This window comes from Zootoca vivipara, chromosome 2, assembly GCF_965207765.1.
Source record: "Zootoca vivipara chromosome 2, rZooViv2.hap1.1, whole genome shotgun sequence".
Classification (NCBI taxonomy): Eukaryota; Metazoa; Chordata; class Lepidosauria; order Squamata; family Lacertidae; genus Zootoca; species Zootoca vivipara.
In genome coordinates, this window is record NC_142584.1 from 62,024,857 (window position 1) to 62,043,287 (window position 18,431).

The following is an 18,431-nucleotide window of genomic DNA, read 5'->3' on the forward strand; positions in this document are numbered from 1 at the left end:
TGCATTTTGCTTAAAATCCAATATTGCATTAATTTATTTTAGCATTTCTAGCATTCCAAAAATAAAATACACCCAACAAATAAATACAAATCCATAGTAAAACAACAATATGAACTTAGGAGTAAAGATAAAGGTAAAGGGACCCCTGACCATTAGGTCCAGTAGTGACCGAATCTGGGGTTGTGGCGCTCATCTTGCCTTATTGGCCGAGGGAGCCGGCGTACAGCTTCCACGTCATGTGGCCAGCATGACAAAGCCACTTCTGGCGAACCAGAGCAGCACATGGAAATGCCGTTTACCATCCCGCTGTAGTGGTACCTATTTATCTACTTGCACTTTGACATGCTTTCGAACTGCTAGGTTGGCAGGAGCTGGGACCGAGCAACGGGAGCTCACCCCGTCGCGGGGATTTGAACCACTAACCTTCTGATCGGCAAGCCCTAGGCTCTGTGGTTTTACCCACAGCGCCACCCGCATCCCTTTCCACCCTTTGAACTTAGGAGTACACTTCAGCAAACACTGAAACAAAGCTGTGTGTGTGTGTGTGTGTGTGTACGCACACACATATCTCACACAGTTCTTTGCAATCTAATAGATGCAACAAAGGGGCAATAAGGAACACAGAAAGGAAAAGGGAACAAAGTGCATTAAAGCTAACCAGGTGGAATGACCTCTGGTGGAAGGATCAAGATAATATGCTGGCAACAGCGTTCAAGTACAGTGGTACCTTGGGGTACAAACACCTCGGGTTACAAACACTTCAGGTTACAGACTCTGCTAACCTGGAGGTAGTACCTCATGTTAAGAACTTTGCTTCAGGGTGAGAACAGAAATCAGGTGGCAGCGGTGGGGTGGCGGGAGGCCCCATTAGCTAAAGTGGTACCTCAGGTTAAGAACGGTTTTAGGTTAAGAACGGACCTCCAGAATGAATTAAGTTTGAAACCAGAGGTACCACTGTACTATTGGAAGTCACTCTACTTCCTAGACATGATGAATATTTCCATTGGCAATAGGCACAGAAACAGAAGATGACTAGGACTAGAGCACTGAGGACCTGCAACTAGAAAGGAAAAAGTGAAGAGGGGGAAAGCTCCTCTTGACAGATTTTGAATGTACACTCTTTAAAACTGGTAGAAAAACATTTGTGGAAAACACCATGGAATGTAAAGAAATAGAAGAAATCAAAGAACAGAGGGTGGGCACGGCAGAAACATAATAAAGCCTTTTGATTTGAAGGAAGTTTGATAAAGGCAATTTATATGTGCCCTTATCTGTGCTGTGGGCAATTTCCAAATTTTAGTAGAGCAGTTGAAAGAGACCAGGCTGTAGTTATACTCCAGGTTTGGAGGTATGGTGAAGGAGGAAGGTGAACTGCCCAAGGAAAAATAATTAAGGGACTTTTGCAAGAATTGGGGGGGAACAACAGAGCCCATTTGGAAGCAGGAGAATGTCATCATAATCAGTCCTTTTCCCATGAAAATAACAACAACAACAACAACAACAACAACAACAACAACAACAACAACAACAATTTTATTTATACCCCACCCTCCCCAGTGAGAACCAGGCTCAGGGCGGCTGACATCAATAAAATTACAATAAAACGTAAAAGAAAGAAAATCAACTGATTAAAATGCAGATTAAAATACAATTTAGATTTTTTTAAAAATAAAATAAAATGCAGCTTTACAGTGTTTTTCTTACTACAGGTAGGTAGCCGTGTTGGTCTGGGTCGAAGTAAAATAAAAAAATTCCTTCAGTAGCACCTTAAAGACCAACTAAGTTTTTATTTTGGTATGAGCTTTCGTGTGCATGCACACTTCTTCAGAGGTGCATGCACACTTCTTCAGAGTGTTTTTCTTACTGCATAATCCTATACATGTCTACTCAGAAGTAAGTCCAACTGCATTCAGTGAGACTTACTTCCAGGTTAGTAGGTATATAGGACTGCAGCCTGAATTATCCACATTGAAATGGATAATCTGAGTGAATCTCACAGGAATGATCCACCCGTTGAAGCTGTTTGCTGATGGGTATTTCCTGCAAAATCCATGAGGATTTTTCTGTTATAACACATTCACATTCTCACACTAATGAAATCACACTAATTCCATTACTGTGTGTGCTTGTGAAAGAGAGAGCGAAAAAGAGATGATAGAGAAGAAAGTATAACATTGGAGGAGACACCAGTGAAGAGTCAACAGAAAACACTACCATGGGTATGACTCAAGGAATTTGATGTAAAGCAGAATGATGAATTCAGTGAGCAGGCAGATAATACAGGGGAGACTTATTAGGTGAATCACACTTGAAAAACTAGCCCTTTTATTGACACCTGAGGAAGAGATGGACTCCACTGTGCTTAGATACTGAATTCTCTCTAAAATCCAGACCAGCTGCCTGGTAAGATTCAATTTGTCCTTCATTCAAGGACATTATACCCCCATCTTTGTTGCAAGCCACTCCAACTGCATAAAAGTACAGATGTTCTGTGGGGAGTGACAGTGGGGCAGCCATTCAGGTTATCAAACCAATGCCCTTTCCCCACAGAGTTGGAGGATGTGCCAATAGATTCAAAGCACTTGCCAAGATTCCTCTTTTCTCTTGATGATGGTTCTAGCTGATTAAGTGCCAAGACTCTTTTGACTGCCGTGCTCACCAAATATATGGTTGCAAACACTACAGCAGAGTGCCTAACCTGTAGCTCTCCAGGTGTTATTGAACTCCCAACTCTCATCAACCCCAGCCAGCATGGCCCAATGGTCAGGGATGGTGGAAGCTGCAGTCTGGCAATATCTGAAGGACCTCTGGTAGGCACTCTTGTCCTTAAAACTTTTACAAAAACCTGAAATTCCGTATTTCGCAAAACATTTATCTCTTTAACCAATGATAAAACTGCTTACCTTTCTAACATTTTGAGGAAGAGGGGATAAGAAGAAAGCTATGCTTTTTCCTTCCAGTAGTTTGGGTTGCCTGCCCCAGCTCTATTGGTCTGTAAATTGTTTACAGTATTATGAGCATGCAAAATGTTGACAGAAGAATCCAATTCTGTTCTTCTCTGCAAAATATTACTTTTATATTAATAGCCCCCCTCCTACTGGGTTTTAGATGCCCTGGGCAGGATCTCCTGTTGAGTTCAGAAAAAAATTCATCTCCTACAATGTAACAAAAAGCTCAGCAATTACCATTCATATGAAGAGTAACTACTTAGCTATGTGCTTTGGGGTTATTTTTTTCAGTGCCTTTTCTAATAGGCCACCTTTATCAGTGCTAGAAAAACCCCATAGCTACTATGTTCCAAACAAAATCCTTGTGGCACTGATCCCATTTAAAACAAGCAGCAGCAGCAGAACTCAGAACCACTACAATATTGTATCTCTTTTCCTGTCGCCTTCCACACACTAGAATGAGAGAGCAGAGCAGAAAGGGGCACAGGGGTTTACGTGAATCCTACGACGTCAGTGTGGATCACATTAACTGCATGTTCTTATAGAGATGAGAAGCCAAACGTGTGAATTGCATGTAAACATCACCGTGGCTATTCATGAGGTTTGTGAGAGCTTCTTGACCCTCCGTGTGTAAAATCTATTAATTCTGCATGCCGGGATTGCTGAGAAAATGTATGAATAAATGAAAGGTTGAAAAAGAAAGAAAGAAAGAAAGAAAGAAAGAAAGAAAGAAAGAAAGAAAGAAAGAGAAAGGGGGAGGGGGAAAAGATAAGAAAATCTAGCACTTGAAATTTTGTAGCTCAGAACCATGTGAATAGGCAACTCTGAAGAAAGGAAGGTTAATATTAAGAAGGATTAATACACAGCAAAATTAGATCAATATAAAAATGGAGGAACACAACAAATGTTGACCGTTGTCTTCTCCTTAAAAATACATACATTGATACATACAGTTTTGAAGGCCCATAGTACTTATTGTGAACTGTTTACCTACATGGTACCTACATGGCAGGAGTGCCAACTTGGCCCTGCGACTGTGGGACCCCGGGGCTGTGGGTGCCATGCAGCGTGCATGGCCCTGGTACTGAAAATTGTGGGTGCTTTCATGGGGAATTTTGTGGGTGCTTGGGCACCCAGGGCCCCAGGGAGTTGACACCTATGCTACGTTGCTATCCAATGCTCCCCCATGGGGATTCTCAATGCAACTCACTATTTGCCAGGTGGCTCCACTGCATTCTAACGGCCTTACACATGTGGCTATGTAGCAGTTCAGAGAATTTGACACAGATACCAGCTTATCAGTGGAGCAGGGAATCTGCATGCATAAAACAGGTGCTGCATCTTCCCCAACCTGTACTGGATTCTGCTACCTGCAAGCAGAACGAACGCATCCATCCTTCATTTATGTAGGTCAGTACTGGATGCTGTTGCACACGGATAAGCTGAGCAATACAAGAAGCTGTATGTACACATCAGTGGGGAAACAGAAAATGTGAGCTGGTTAATGTATAAGGTGCTTACCAGTAGAGTCACATGATGCAAATCAGGGTGTTCATCCCCATTGATATTTTTTTAAAAAAATGTATATGGGAATACATACCCTCAGACACAAACTGGAACTACAATACATGGCTTAACCACAGACACAATCATGTTACAACTCATACACAACATCTTCTTGCACTTAATTTTCTCTAATGAGGGCCTTGTAGACTGTCATCCCTTTCACAACTGTCATATTTTACATAAAAGTCCCAATTTCAAAAGATAACAGATGTTACATGGATTTTTCAGGCACTAAATCTTGTGTAGAATTAGGTGTAGGAAGACGCAAAGGTACAACTGTTGTGCAATATATATGTAGGCAAATGGCAAATGTGTTTAGAAACTTTTTCTTTTTTCAGCTTTTGAGTGTGTTTTTAATGCTGAATTAAAAAAACAAACACCTAGCTGACTTTTCCATTTTTAAAGAATCTAATCTATTCAATCCATATATTCCCTTCTACCTAAAGAGATTGCGATCCAAACCCATCTCACACTGGGCTATGGGGAGTTTGCATTGAGCAGAGCTTCCCTCCACTTGCTTCTGATGTCTTATCCAGCCTTCTTCCACCCACCAATGGCAAAAGGACTAAAGCATCACTCCACTAGCCAAGACCTCCCACTTCCACCGCTCAAATGGGCAGGCAAAAGAGCTGCCAGTGATACCCCTGGGAGCAGAGCCCTGAGGGATGCCCTGAAATTGGGTGTTCCAAGGACACTGCAATTCTGAGCTGACATGGGATCCACTGGATCATAAGCTACTCTCACAGCCAGTGCTGGTGAGCATCAGGCCTGATGTGGGCCCAATGACTGTACCAGCCTGGAACTAGTGCACATATAAGGCCCAGTCTGCCTGCCCACACATGCCACTGCCACCATGAGTGGCTGGCATGCAGGTACAGTGGTGGCCTCAGCACTCCACAGACCCTCAGAAGTGGCAGCAGGAAGTTTGTGTTGTTGTCTCAGTAAGACAAGCACATTTTCTTCACTCAGTCTTACCAACAAATTAATCATCTGGTCATTTTATTGCTTACATGTGTTATGAGAGCTTGCAGCTTTGGTGAGTTAGACTGAAATGATCACTTACAAATTATGGAGCTCAAAGGCTTTATTCATGCAGGAGCAGATTTATCTTGGTGGGAGAGAGAGAGAGATTAGCAGACATCTTGTATCAACAAGTTGGGAGAAATGGCTCAGTTTTCAGGGGTGGGGTTAACAGACAAAATGCTACAAACAAGTCTACTAGACAAACAGTGTCCTCATGTGGTTTAAAGTAACATGTGCATTAACTAGAAGCTCAGAATAGAAGGAAATGCTTTTCTCCAACTTTAATTATATAAGCAAAATAGACTGTTAATACATATATCTATCATGTAGCTTGGCCTAATAATAACAGAGTGGGTGGCAAGTTCTACATTTCTGTTCTCTTGATTTTTGTACAAGGGACTGCATCAAGGACCACAGACTTCGACCACAGACTCTTAATCAAGTCCAAAGATTAGGGATGAAGATGAATATGCAAAAATTTATATATTTTTAAATTGTCTTCAGTGAGGCCTACTCCCAAGTAAGCATGCATGTAGGTTTGCAGCCATAGTCCCATTAAAGTCCAGATTAAGTTCCTAGTTTCAGTATTATGCATAAACTTTCCACAGTGTTGCCCCTCAGACAAAGCATTCCCTTTGCACAATAACCTGTGCCAGACTCTCAAGCATAAACTGGAAGTTAAAAACATGTAATTACAAACACAAGTCTTTGCCAGGTCATGTGCTTCTGAACACAACACTGATAGCTATTGGGAAATGAGGGGAAATCTTCCCAGAGTAGAGCTTAAAAAAGCTTTATATCACATTCAGTGGCTTTTTTTTCTGGGCTTCAGAAGTGCCAGAGGCCTAACAAATGAACTATACCAGCCCACAAGTTCTTACATGGCCATGGATGGATTTTCTCTGAGCTGAAGGTCCTTTGAGCTGTAAGACTCGTTTGTTTATTTTACAGGGTAAAGATTAATGCTACCATAATGTTAATTACATAGTTCTCCGCATACAAGGAAGATACCTTAAAATAAATAAATAAATAAATAAAATAAAAATCCAGTTTTCATTGTTACTGCTTTCCAAATTTCTCAGTTTTCTTTTCTTTCACACCACTCATGAATACTAATAAGCACCTCACACTTCAGCAGCTAAGACTGCAATCCTAAACACACTTTATCTGAGAATAACTCCTGTAAAATGGGGCATACTTCTGAGCAGACATGTATAGGGTTGCACTGTCACATGTTTTCCTTCCCTTATGTATATGATGCAGTTGCACACACACGTTGTATAAGACTGAATGTCCAGAATCTGGAGTTCTGAGGAATATATTCCCAGAATAGAAAAGAGAATTGGCTGTTCAAGAAACAAAAGGTGCAAAGCACCTTTGTAAATTACAAATATGAAGTCCCTAAATGACCATTTTAAATGGTATTGCTCTTGAGGTGGAAGCAAGATGCTTTATATTGGCCTGATATACTCATTTGTGCTCCAGAGACCAGCATCAAACTCCTCCACCTCCTTCTAAGTGGTGCAAAGGTGCTTTCCGTCAACGCCCTTAAGGTGAGAAGGGTGTCCGGGAACTTGGTCCTTGAAGAGTTTTCTTTTCTTCCTGTCAGAGCAGAATAAAATAGCAAGAAACGGGATGAGGGATAAACTGCCACCAGTTAAAAAGAAGCAGACCGGGAAGGTGCCTTGTCACCATGGCAACGAGGCCAGGAACATTTCTGAAAGATGGGCTTTTTGCTTGCTTTTCGCCTGCCAATCTTCCTCTTCCCTCCTTCTCTTCCCTCAAATGTAACTCTCCCTCTGCAGGAGACACGCTGTGACATTTACACTCCCACTAATAAGCCGGCTGCATGATGGGCAAACTCCTTGGGAGAGCGTCTGTCACAAAGCCAAAACAGCAAGGCTCTGCAGCCGAGGGAAAGAGTTTGATTCTCTCAGGCAGTTAGTGCAGGGATTGGTGCCTTTCCCCCTCCCCCATTCTCTTCATGTTCTATTATTACTAGTGCTATTAAGTCAGGAGACTGTAAGAAAAAGCAGCAGGCATGGTCTTTTGGAGCCAAGAAGCCAAGGCAAGCCATGGCAAGCTGGAATTGTTTCCTTGCCTTTGCGGTGTGTGGCAATGACCCTAGTGCCAACATCCAACTGGGAAGGAACTATGTGATAGCAAGACAATAGTCACTCTCCAGAGAACCTCTTTGCAATTAAAAACCCCATCCTTCTAGCAAAGAAAACGTGAGAGCCAAGAAGTGGCAAGATGCCTGTGGAGCAGTTTCAAGCCTAAATCTACATTGTGACAACTGGATTTTTGACAAGTGCACACACTCTCTCCCCCTCTCTCTCTCCTTCTCTCCAGCCAAGCTTCCTTTGGCCTCATAACCCATATTTCCCATGCCATTCCACCCACCCTGTCCTGTTTCGACTGTGGTAGCAAGGAGGAAAATTAGGATCATGGCTCTGAGTCCCAGTTGTGCCATGCAGCCTATAGACATTGAGCAGATGTATAAATGGCACTGCTGCTGACTGTACTTGCGTGGTAATTCAAACGGGTGTATTTCCATTACAATTACATTGCCTGCCCCATTGGCAGCTCATTGAGAAACAAAGCACTGATGTGTGAATAGGTTTCTATCAGGAGATCTTTGAAAATCTGAAAGAAGGAAATTTGAACCCCAACTTGCACACACAGCACACCCTGAACATATATATCTCTCTCACTCAATATCCATTTCCCCTCTCATTTTGGGTGAGTGAGAGGAAGGGGGAGGGACAAACAAAAAAACATGAACTAATATTTACACTTCTAAATGTGAAAAGAACATGATCAGATCTTCAAAGTGGAGACCGGCTGTCAAATATCCCCTTTCTGCAGATGGGCAACTAGTGCGATGGGTTTTTGAGCACCAGAATCGTGATAAAATTGATAGTTTGAAAAGGCTGGAATGTTTACAGCTAGAAAATGCATGAAAGATGAATCTGGTTTAATTGTTCATCAGCATGGGAAAGGCTAGAGAAGAGTTGAATGTGCATTGAGCTCATTTCTGGAGCAGAGATTCTTATTTCCATCTCAGAATTTTAGGAGCGCAGTCTAATAGCATTCACATTTCAGTGCATAAAGAAGAGAGGGGGGAACAAATACTCCATGCCAAAGGTATCTGCATGGTAAGCTCCATTGTCAGAAAGCAACCCTATAATTTGAATTTATAGGTCATACTAGTGTAATTCAGCCCGTTGAGTAAACGGGCGCTAGAACATCCCGGGGTTCGGAGAAACGCTTGCGCAGCGCTTCTCCGAATCCCGGGACCTGTCCTTGCTGTCAGCAGCAGGGGGACAGGAACTAAGGAGGAGAAAGCAGCCCTTTCTCCTCCTTCCTTCCTCTCCCCCAGCCGCCGACAGGAAGGAGACATCCCGGGGTTCGGAGAAGCGCTTGCGCAGCGCTTCTCCGAACCCTGGGACCTATGCCAGGGAGGAGAGGCTCCTTCCCCGCCCTGGCGGCATCGGGCTCCGGGGCCGCCGCCGCGGCGGGAGCTGGACCGGGCTCCTCAAAGGGGCCCTTCCTCCCCCCATTCACCTCCACCAGCCTCCACCCTCACTTCCCCGACGTGCCCTGCAGTGAGGCGGTGTCCGGCCGGGAGCAGCGGTTGGAGGAGGCAGGGGGGAGCGTACATGTGTGCAGTCTCTTCGTCCAGTCCCTGTGTCCGTGGGGCAAATGCGGAGTAGCACGGACACAGGGAATCTGGACGCAGAGACACTTGCACATTATTATATAGGATAGCTTTGGGGTTATTATGAAGCTACAAAGAGGCTGTGTGAGGGAACTAGAAGTTTGACTGTCTATAGATTAATACATTATAACTTATTATACTAAAAAACTCACACCAAAATCGAAAATGATGGATAAAACACGAACTTTTTAACTGATCTGACAAGGCTGTTGCATTTCCACCTTCCTTTTGAAAGATTCACAAAAAGTTGCATCATAAAGTTACCAAGCTTTTATCTTTTGAGATGGATTCTAACAACAGCAGAGATCTCAGAAAGCACAGCGTATGTTTCCACTATCCCCTGCACAAGAAGAATTGGCTGTATCTAAAGATCGTAGATTTGTGATTCAATCCATAGGCTTTAGCATTCGCAACATACACGCTTTGAACTAGCTGTGTTTTATTTAGAGAGTAGTGAGTAGGTGAGCATGTAAAAGTAAGGCAAACGGCCCCACTGCTGAACCGGAAAAGAGGAGCAAGATTAAACATTTTAAATATATATATATTCCTACTTGTAAAGACCACTGTCAGTGAATGAAAGCAGACGAACATTTTAGAATATAGCGGACATTTTGACACATATTTGCTGCATCCTGAATCATTTGCTTTCAGGGCAGAGGACGTATGTCAACTTTTATCAAACTTTATAATATTTGTCTGGTTTTATCTTACATTTACATTTGCCGGCTGCATTAATAACATTAATCTGATATTTATGACAGCCATGACAAAGTCCCTTTTTTATTTGAAAGTTGTAATATGGTCTTGGAACCATATTGCTGAGAATTCAGGAACTGACTGAACACACATAAACAACACTGTTCTACGTTAACCTTTTATGACTCAATAATCCCTTGTAGAAATGTTCCTCTGACTTGAACAGCCTATTCAAGCACTATTTACCGCAGGTAAATCCCAGCAACCATCTGACATCTGTGATCTGCATATTGTTAACTAGATGTGAAACCAACTAACTAACTAAAATTCCAAGTTTAGATTCACAAGTGTTTATTTCATTTGATAAAAACTCAGACCGAATCAGATGTATTGAATAGTCATCACATTAGACACCAATGTTTGCTGTGCTGCTAATTACAGATTACAGATCAGCTTCTAACTTTGTAAAATAGGGAAGAATTATACCTATATGTTTAATAGGGGCAGATAAATTACTGGGTGTTTATAAAATCAGTTTGCAATCAACATCAAACACTAAAGATGATCAATAGGTGACTAATAGCCCTCCTTTATCAATAAACATTTTTTTAATGCATCAACTGAACATAGGCACATAATAAATGCTCTTTTGAGTAGAACTCAAATGCATGCCTATGTCAGTGTCACTGCAACCTGGATATTGCACAAAGGGGGAGGGCCAACTCAGGGGAGAATAAAGTAAGTGATTTTGATTTGTTGCTCAGCAACAGAAGTTGCGGGGGAAACAATCAAAGAAGAAAAGGAATAGGCATTTCCAAGAGAGTGAGTTATTTTAGGAGAGGAAAAGATTGGAGACTAGCAAAATGTCAGCTCACAGTAGATAACATTTTTTATATCAATAATTGAAAGTCCCTAGGCATTTGAGGGCACATAAGCATTTAAGGATGGTTCAAAACATCTAGTCCACACCTTTCCCAAAGAGTTGCAAAGCCACTGAAGTGTTTAATCAACTTTGTGTGTTCAGTGGGGGAAGAATATTCAGATGCAAAGAAGGGAAGTTGAAATGTCTTCTGTGTATTTTAGAACAAGTGGTGGCTTCCCAGGCTTATTGTATCATATGTAGCATTTTATGTCGTTGTTCTAAAGAATAGTGTTATGCTAACAGCATGTTTCCCCCTCCCATATCCCTTCTCCCTTTTCCTTTCTCTTGTAGGACAAAACAAGTGCTTTGAGTCTCAGCAACGTAGCCGGTGTTTTCTACATCCTCATCGGTGGGCTTGGACTAGCCATGCTGGTTGCCTTAATCGAGTTTTGTTACAAGTCCAGAAGTGAATCAAAACGGATGAAGGTGGCAACACATTCACAGGCCTTTCACACCTTCTTTCTGATACCAGCCAGACTCCTAATATTCCTTTAGGAATGGATCCAAACTAGGATGGCTTTTAGGCTAGAATGTCAATATTTAAAGGCCAAGGAAATGAATTTTTCCTGGCCTATTTAGTGTTCAGCTGAATAAGACCTGAGTAATTTGCAAATGAGCTAATTTGCAAATGGTTTGTAGCCAGAATTAATAGGAGTTGTGGGACATGTGTTGAAGCCTATGTTTCCAGCATTCTTAACAAACACAAACCCCACCCTGGCTTGAATCAGAGTTTAAGAACTAAAACAGGCCAGGTTATCTGGCTCTCTGTCCTTGTAAAATGGGATTGCTCTAGGCTAATTTAATCATATCTCACCATGGCTATTTGATTGGTATTGGAAAGTCATTCTGGGGAAAAAAGGGAGAGAGAGAATCCTTGCATATGAAGAGTCACCTTTAGACATTGCTGCATCCCCAGCCACCTGAGTGTGTAAGGTCCTTTTGATTCCTTTTGTTGCACCACTGGGGAAATATCTAAGAGAGACGTTGCACAGGAAAGATCCACAAGTTTCAGGTGCACAATCCTTACTCAGGTGTGAAATTTACTATGTAGCCTTGAACAACAGAGTCATCACCAGGCAATTGTTCATGTAAATGACACAGGATACCATAACATTTGGGATTGCTCTAAGCAGCCTAGCATTGCTTATGACAGAGAAAATATTCTCAGACATCACAAAAGCAGGTCCTCATGGCAGTTTCATTCTTAACTAGGTCACTTTTTGTGAAGCCTCCTGATGGTGTCACATTTGACCCATGCGAAGATTTCAGCTCTAAAACTAGCTCACTGCCTGGTGTGGAAAAGTCACTGTGTCCCAATCCAATGAACCACCGTTGAGTTTCTTTGCAGAAGTAGGGATAATTTATGATTGTCCATTCAACTTTGCAATTCTGAATCAGTACTTTAAGTGCAGAATTGTTTACAACTGTAAGGAATTCCAAAGCCTTAGAGTGACATAGCCTTTGCCCACCATCTTAGTCCCATGATCTGTGAACTCAAGACATACCCAAAGTAATGGTTGTACATTTGTTGTCTTTGTTGTTATTCGTTTTTTGTAAAGAAAGTACACTTCTACAGAGCATGAATACATAAAGAAATATCAGCACTCTCCTTCCAGCACTCCTCTGCCTTCTTCCACTCAGTTTATCAACCCTTTACCCACAAAATAAGAAAAGAAAGGAGGGAAAGCTTGTGCAAACCAACTCTTCAGGTGGAATCTGAGCAGCAAATAACAGTCAGCTGACAACAATTTTAATTTGTACACAACTGTAGAAATGAATGCCAGATGCACCAGGCTTTTCCTTTTATTAAAAGTAACTCTGTCCTTATTAACCAGGTATAACATGCATATATCTCACAGTTAATACACAAATGAGGAAACGGGTTCTAAGGTGCAAAGATTTCAGGGAGTCAATGTAACACCACAGCCACCTTGTGAAATAGGTTAGGCTGAGATATATTATTGCTTTCCCAGTGACTTTCAAGCTGATGGGTATTGAAACCTGGTTTCTGATATCCATGCCTAACTGTCTATCAATTGCACTACACTTCAAGTTTAGCCTATACTGCTGGGGAACCTGTACCACTCTAAATGATGTTGGACTACAACTCCCATGTATCTCTGACTCTTGGCCTGGGGCTGATGGGAGTTCAACAACATATGGAGGGCCAGAGATTCCCAAGTCCTGCTCTGTTGCATATGAAAACACCCTTCAAATTCAGCTTTTATTGTGTGAGGAGCTACAACTATGTGGAAAAGCTTATTCGTTACACTCTTGTGATCTTTCACTCTTATCCTTATGACAATAAGCAATTCTAACCAGTAAAGGACTTGCGTGCCCTGAGAGAACAAAGAAAGTTTTAAGACTTTCTTCTACATCATGGTCAATGCTTATCACAATATTTACAAATTGGGTTGATGTTGCTAACCTCTCCAGCTACCACCCAAATGTCCTTCCAAAGTCAACTTCCTTATTGCACTTCTTTCAGTTTGGGACCTGGAAGCATGTGACATGCTGAAAACTAGTGGGGAAGAGTGAGGCCTTGCCAGGGAAAAAATGGGAGGAGGGAGAAATTATTAAACATTAACTGGTCTTGTCCAGTCCACCAAATATCCATATCCCTAACCATGCCTTAAGTATACAGTGGTGCCTCGCAAGACGAACTTAATTCGTTCCATGAGTCAATTCGTTTTTGTGAAAAATTCATCTTCCGAATCGCGGTTTCCCATAGGAATTCATTGAAATTTCTTTTCTTTCTTTTTTCTTTTTCTTTTTTTTTTGCCCATAGGAATGCATTAATTAAATTTCAATGCATTCCTATGGGAAACCGTGATCCGCAAGACGAATTTTTCGCAAAACGAATTCATCTTGCAAGTCACCATCAGATCGCAAGACACATTCGTCTTGCGAAAAATTAGTCTTTCAGGGCATTCGTCCTGCGAGGTACCACCGTATTTCAGATATGGGATAACTGAACTTTTTCCATTGGACCACCTAAGCTGTTTTTAAAACAAAAAACGCAGTGGCAAACTTTCTACCCTAAGATACGTTCTTCACATGTGGGTGTTTTGAGCAAGAGGGAAAATAAACTCTGATAGAATAAATATTAATGACATTAAAAATGTGTTTGCTCTGAATATGTATGCCTGAATAACTTGTTCATTTCTAAGCTGAATTGACAGGGAAGGGATCCAAGAGTACTAGACTAGACTGAAGAAATAAAATGTTGTCTATTAAAATTGCCCAGCCATTGCTAAGGACAGGGGGAGACCCCCCTTGTCTCTCTTAAAAAGGGTTTTTGTTTGATCCCACAGCAATCAATCAATGAAGCCATACGAACATCAACCCTTCCCAGAGCATCTGCAGCAGGAACCAGCAGTGGAGAAAACGGACGGGTGGTGAGCCACGATTTCCCCCAAACTATGCAGGAGATTCCATGCATGGGTCACAGCTCTGGGACACCCCTGGGAGCGACGGGATTATAATTACCCTTGATGGATATTCTGGGTGAGAGCAGGGTCTCCCTAACCCCAGCCTCTCCAGTGCAAAAAAACCAAACCGTTCAAGAAGAGGGACAATGCACTGGATCTTTTAGAGGAAACCAGATTCATTTTCCTTTGTTTTTGTTTGTTTGTTCGTGTGTGTGTGTGTTTATTTTGCAGTAAATCCACAGGCAGAAAGCATGACCTGTACTGCAATAAGGAGAGGGCAACTGGACTGAACAAAATTTGGAGACATCCCTGAATACACGGTTACAGGAACACTGAGGAAGACAGCGCCATTTTGTTTTTAACTTGGTTGTTAATAAGTTCTTAGTGTGTGCAATATATATATTTTTCTTACTAATTCCCGTGATGTCAGGGTAACCTCAGCCCTGCCCTGCTCAAAAGTTTAAAATCAGGTTTCGTTTGGGATGCAAACCATACATGTCTGTGCTACTAACAGTGAAAGGGGGTGGGTGGGAACAATTCCTCTGAGACAACAGGACTCTACTGTGTGTTGAAGTTGTTGCGACAAAACTAACTAGGCCATCGACAGAGAATTCCACTATTGAATGAAGGATTTCTAAGGCAGTTGAAGGGGAAGCCTTACATGGAGAAAGGAGTAGGAAGACTTCTGAATGGGATTCCAGTGGTTGTATCTGGATTTGGGAGAGCCCAGTTAAACAGAGGTTAATGTGACCTGTATTCCAGAGCTCGAAAGTGGCTATCTGAGTTTAAATGTTGTGAGTGCGGGAAATATCAGTCCCCAAAATGGGAATTTGACAGGCTACCACAAGGACAGGTCAGCAGCCGCCTGTGACCATGGCTGTTTCCTCTAGAAAATGCAAAATATCAATATATCTATAGATCACATATCATCCCTCACTGCCTTTTCAAGAGCCATTTCCTCATTCCCACACTACTTTAAGGTTTCCTTTCCGTGGTGATCTTTGAGTAGAAAACCATTCACTACCAGTTAATGATAGACATCAGAGCTGTTTTGTATGCATCTGGTTTATTAGTCTTTGTAAGCCAGATCTGATGGACATTCCATGGAATAAGTGGGCTATGTGATATTTATGATGGCCAAAAAGTAATAATTTTAAAAAAGTTTCCACAACAAGATGCCAATATTCACCTAGATCCAACCTTCCATAATAATTGCTTGCAACTGGCCACAGTTAAAAAGCAAAATCAGTTTCAAGAATCAAATCTTGGCCAGCAGAAAAGCCAAAAGACATGGTTTCCATCTCATCCATCATCGTGAAGGGAAGTGGAACACACAGAACTGACCAGCTGGTACCCTACTTGCTACTGAACAGTACCCTACTCGTTACAGATACAAAACCCAATCTCGCAATGAAACACTGAAATCCAGAGAGCTGTCCAAAGCACAAAACAGACTCGCTAACAGTATTTCTCCCAGTCATGTGCTCCTGGACATCTACATTGAAACAAAAGCTTCATTTGTGTGTGCGTGTGTGTGCTATCACCACCGTGAACAGTGAATTGCTCGAACAGAGTGGAAAACGTTGCCCTGAAGAAAAACCATTAAAGGGAAGTATCTCCTCTTCCATCGTAGGTCTGGAAGAGGCCCAACCCTTCCTTGGCGATTTCCTATCCTCACAAATGCATCTGCCCACGACTGGGTGTTAATTCCAGACTTTACAAGGGGCTAAATCTTCCTCCAAGTGCCAGGGCAAACCCATCAGTATAACAGCAACTTGTTCTATCTAATATCTGAGACCTGTGTGTAACATAAAAGTGTAAAATAGGAGACTGTGACATAGAATGGAAGCAGAAGGGTGCGATAAGAGGCTACGGACTGAAATGGTTTTGTTGTGGGGGACCATCATGACGTCGCTTTAAAAAAATATGTGTGTGTGTGACTGGCAAGTGGCTCTAAACAAATAAGCTACCATACATGACTTTCTGTGCTTATGAAGCTTCAAAAACTATTAAAGACTGGCTTCTAGGAACTGATTGTACCATTCAACACTATGTTGTTCCATCAATTTCTTCCACTCATCTTAAGACGGCATCTTCATAAGACTGGCAGCACAGAACCTGCAGATCCCCTTCAGAGGGCACAGCATGCCTAGTGCCTGATTTGTTTTTCTCTCCGTGCTGCTGGAAGCCTTTTTGTCTTCATCTTCCATCCAGCTGTTTGTCATGGCTCAGATCTCAGCCTCCGATAATAACTCTTCAAGGTCTTGTTCTCCGTGTGCAATTCTTAATTCTTATTTTTAATTTCATGTCTGCTTTGGTTACATTTTGAGTTTAGTTCTGTGTGTGTCTTTATGGTGTGCACGGCTCACAAAACTAAGCCTGTTTTTGATGAAGAGATCTTTTGGATGTCCAAGAAGAGATCCGATCTTTCTTTCAAACACATGAGTTTTCCAGAGCTCCCACAACTGTCTTACACCGTAAAATGCAATGGGAGCAGAGTGCAAGGATTTTCTTCTGTATGGAATAAAAAATATAGCCCATAAAACTTTGAAAGAGAGGGAGAGAGAGAGACCTCAATTGCCTTTGTGGCAAAGGAATCAAAGAGACCTATCTGACAATTGAGCCAGCCAGTTAGATGGGTTTGTGGGAAGAAGCCTTCTATGATAGGACAAATGCCTGTAACACTAGGACATGAGACTCATCTTTGAAATGTTTTTGATCAGTGGAAGGGTGGGAGGAGAAAAAGAAGAATGATTCAGAAGAAGAGGGGAAATGTTAACTTGTAATATGTATTTTTACTACACTTTTCTTAAATATAGAATAATGTGGTGGGGAGGGGGGGAACCCGTAAAGACATTGACATTTTTCTCAACAAGAAACCATATTTAACAGTTTTGGCTTTCATTAAATTTTGCTCTTTGGTACCTGGATTTTTTATTTAAGAGTTATGTTTGTTTTCATTCATCATCTTTGGACCACTACAAATGTTTTGCAGATTGATGTTAAAAATTAAGAAATATTGCCATATATAATATGGATGCTTTCTCCATTTTTCTTCCCTGGCTGTATTCCTTTGTACTAAGACCAGTTGAGTGGAAGAGGGGGAAAAAGCCCTGTTATCGCCTCTGCCAATTCAGTAGCCATCTATGTATGGTAAGAGTGAATCCCCCTAAATCTTACCAGAAATGACACAGTGTTAACTGATTTCCCACATGTTTGTTTAGCTTCTGGGAAATTGTTTCAGACGCCAAGCATTGGCTTTAGGTGATGCTACCAGGATCTTTAGACCATCCAAGGTCCTGGTCTATATTCATTTCAAACTGAGCTCAAATCCAAGCCTGAAATGGACTGGCAGAACATCCAAAATACATTTTAAGAGTCCAAGTTTTGCAGAATTTGCTGGCTTATCTATAATCATGCCAAGCAAAGCTCAGTCTGAGCCAGAGTCCACCTGTGATAGCTCTAGCAAGACACAATTCTCTCAGCTGAGAATTGGATGGCCCTGGTAGCTGGATGCAATCCCAACTTCCCAGCCATGTCTAGAGTTTACCAGAGCTCAGCTGCCCTACCAGCTTAGACAGGGAAGTGGGAAATGGGAAATGCCAGTGAAGCAGAATGTTTTTGTCAGTCAGACTCTCTGACATGTTAACCTGTTATACCCTAAGGTGAATCTACCAAATATTTATGAAAATGGTCAGGATATATGAACCTTGATTATTTGATCTTATTTTTCACTTTAGTGCGCCACACTAGAAATGGCCTGGTATGATCTGGTACTTGAAATGTGGAAAACTAGATTTATTCTCAACTGTCCTTGTGTACAATACTGTATTTTGGAAGGTGGCAAGTTTCTTCTAGACTCAAACCATTTTCACCGAATGCATGGTTAGTGTAATGACACTTTAAAAAATGGTTCAGAAAGGGGAGAGTGTGCTCATGGTACAGGTTGCCGAAAGTAGCAAAGCAATTCCTGTTCAACTTATGCAGTTCCATCCAGGTTCCAATTTCATATCAAATTCCGGCCCAGGAATTCACGTGAATGTGGCATATTATACACTATTGAATTGCACATGTTCATGGTTGAGCCATGATTACCAGCTTCTTTTGATCTTATTAAATGTGTG

The 18,431-nt window shown here is 41.8% G+C and overlaps 1 protein-coding gene across 6 annotated transcripts in view; it reads left to right on the top strand.

Annotated features, from left to right (window-relative positions):
- The window catches only part of GRIA1 (glutamate ionotropic receptor AMPA type subunit 1), a 210,813-nt gene extending 193,474 nt beyond the window's left edge, over positions 1–17,339 (top strand). For 3 of the 6 annotated variants that reach the window (XM_088662027.1, XM_088662031.1, XM_088662030.1), the window contains 3 exons: positions 11,168–11,302; positions 14,170–14,383; positions 14,539–17,230. In XM_088662027.1, the coding sequence (XP_088518153.1) occupies positions 11,168–11,302; positions 14,170–14,361 (327 nt within the window). In that variant the 3' untranslated portion in view covers positions 14,362–14,383; positions 14,539–17,230. Of the gene's footprint in view, positions 1–11,167; positions 11,303–14,169; positions 14,384–14,538 lie in introns of all 6 variants that reach the window. The other 3 variants (XM_088662028.1, XM_088662029.1, XM_035105717.3) reach the window with 3 other exon arrangements.
- The last annotated feature ends 1,092 nt before the right edge of the window (positions 17,340–18,431 follow it).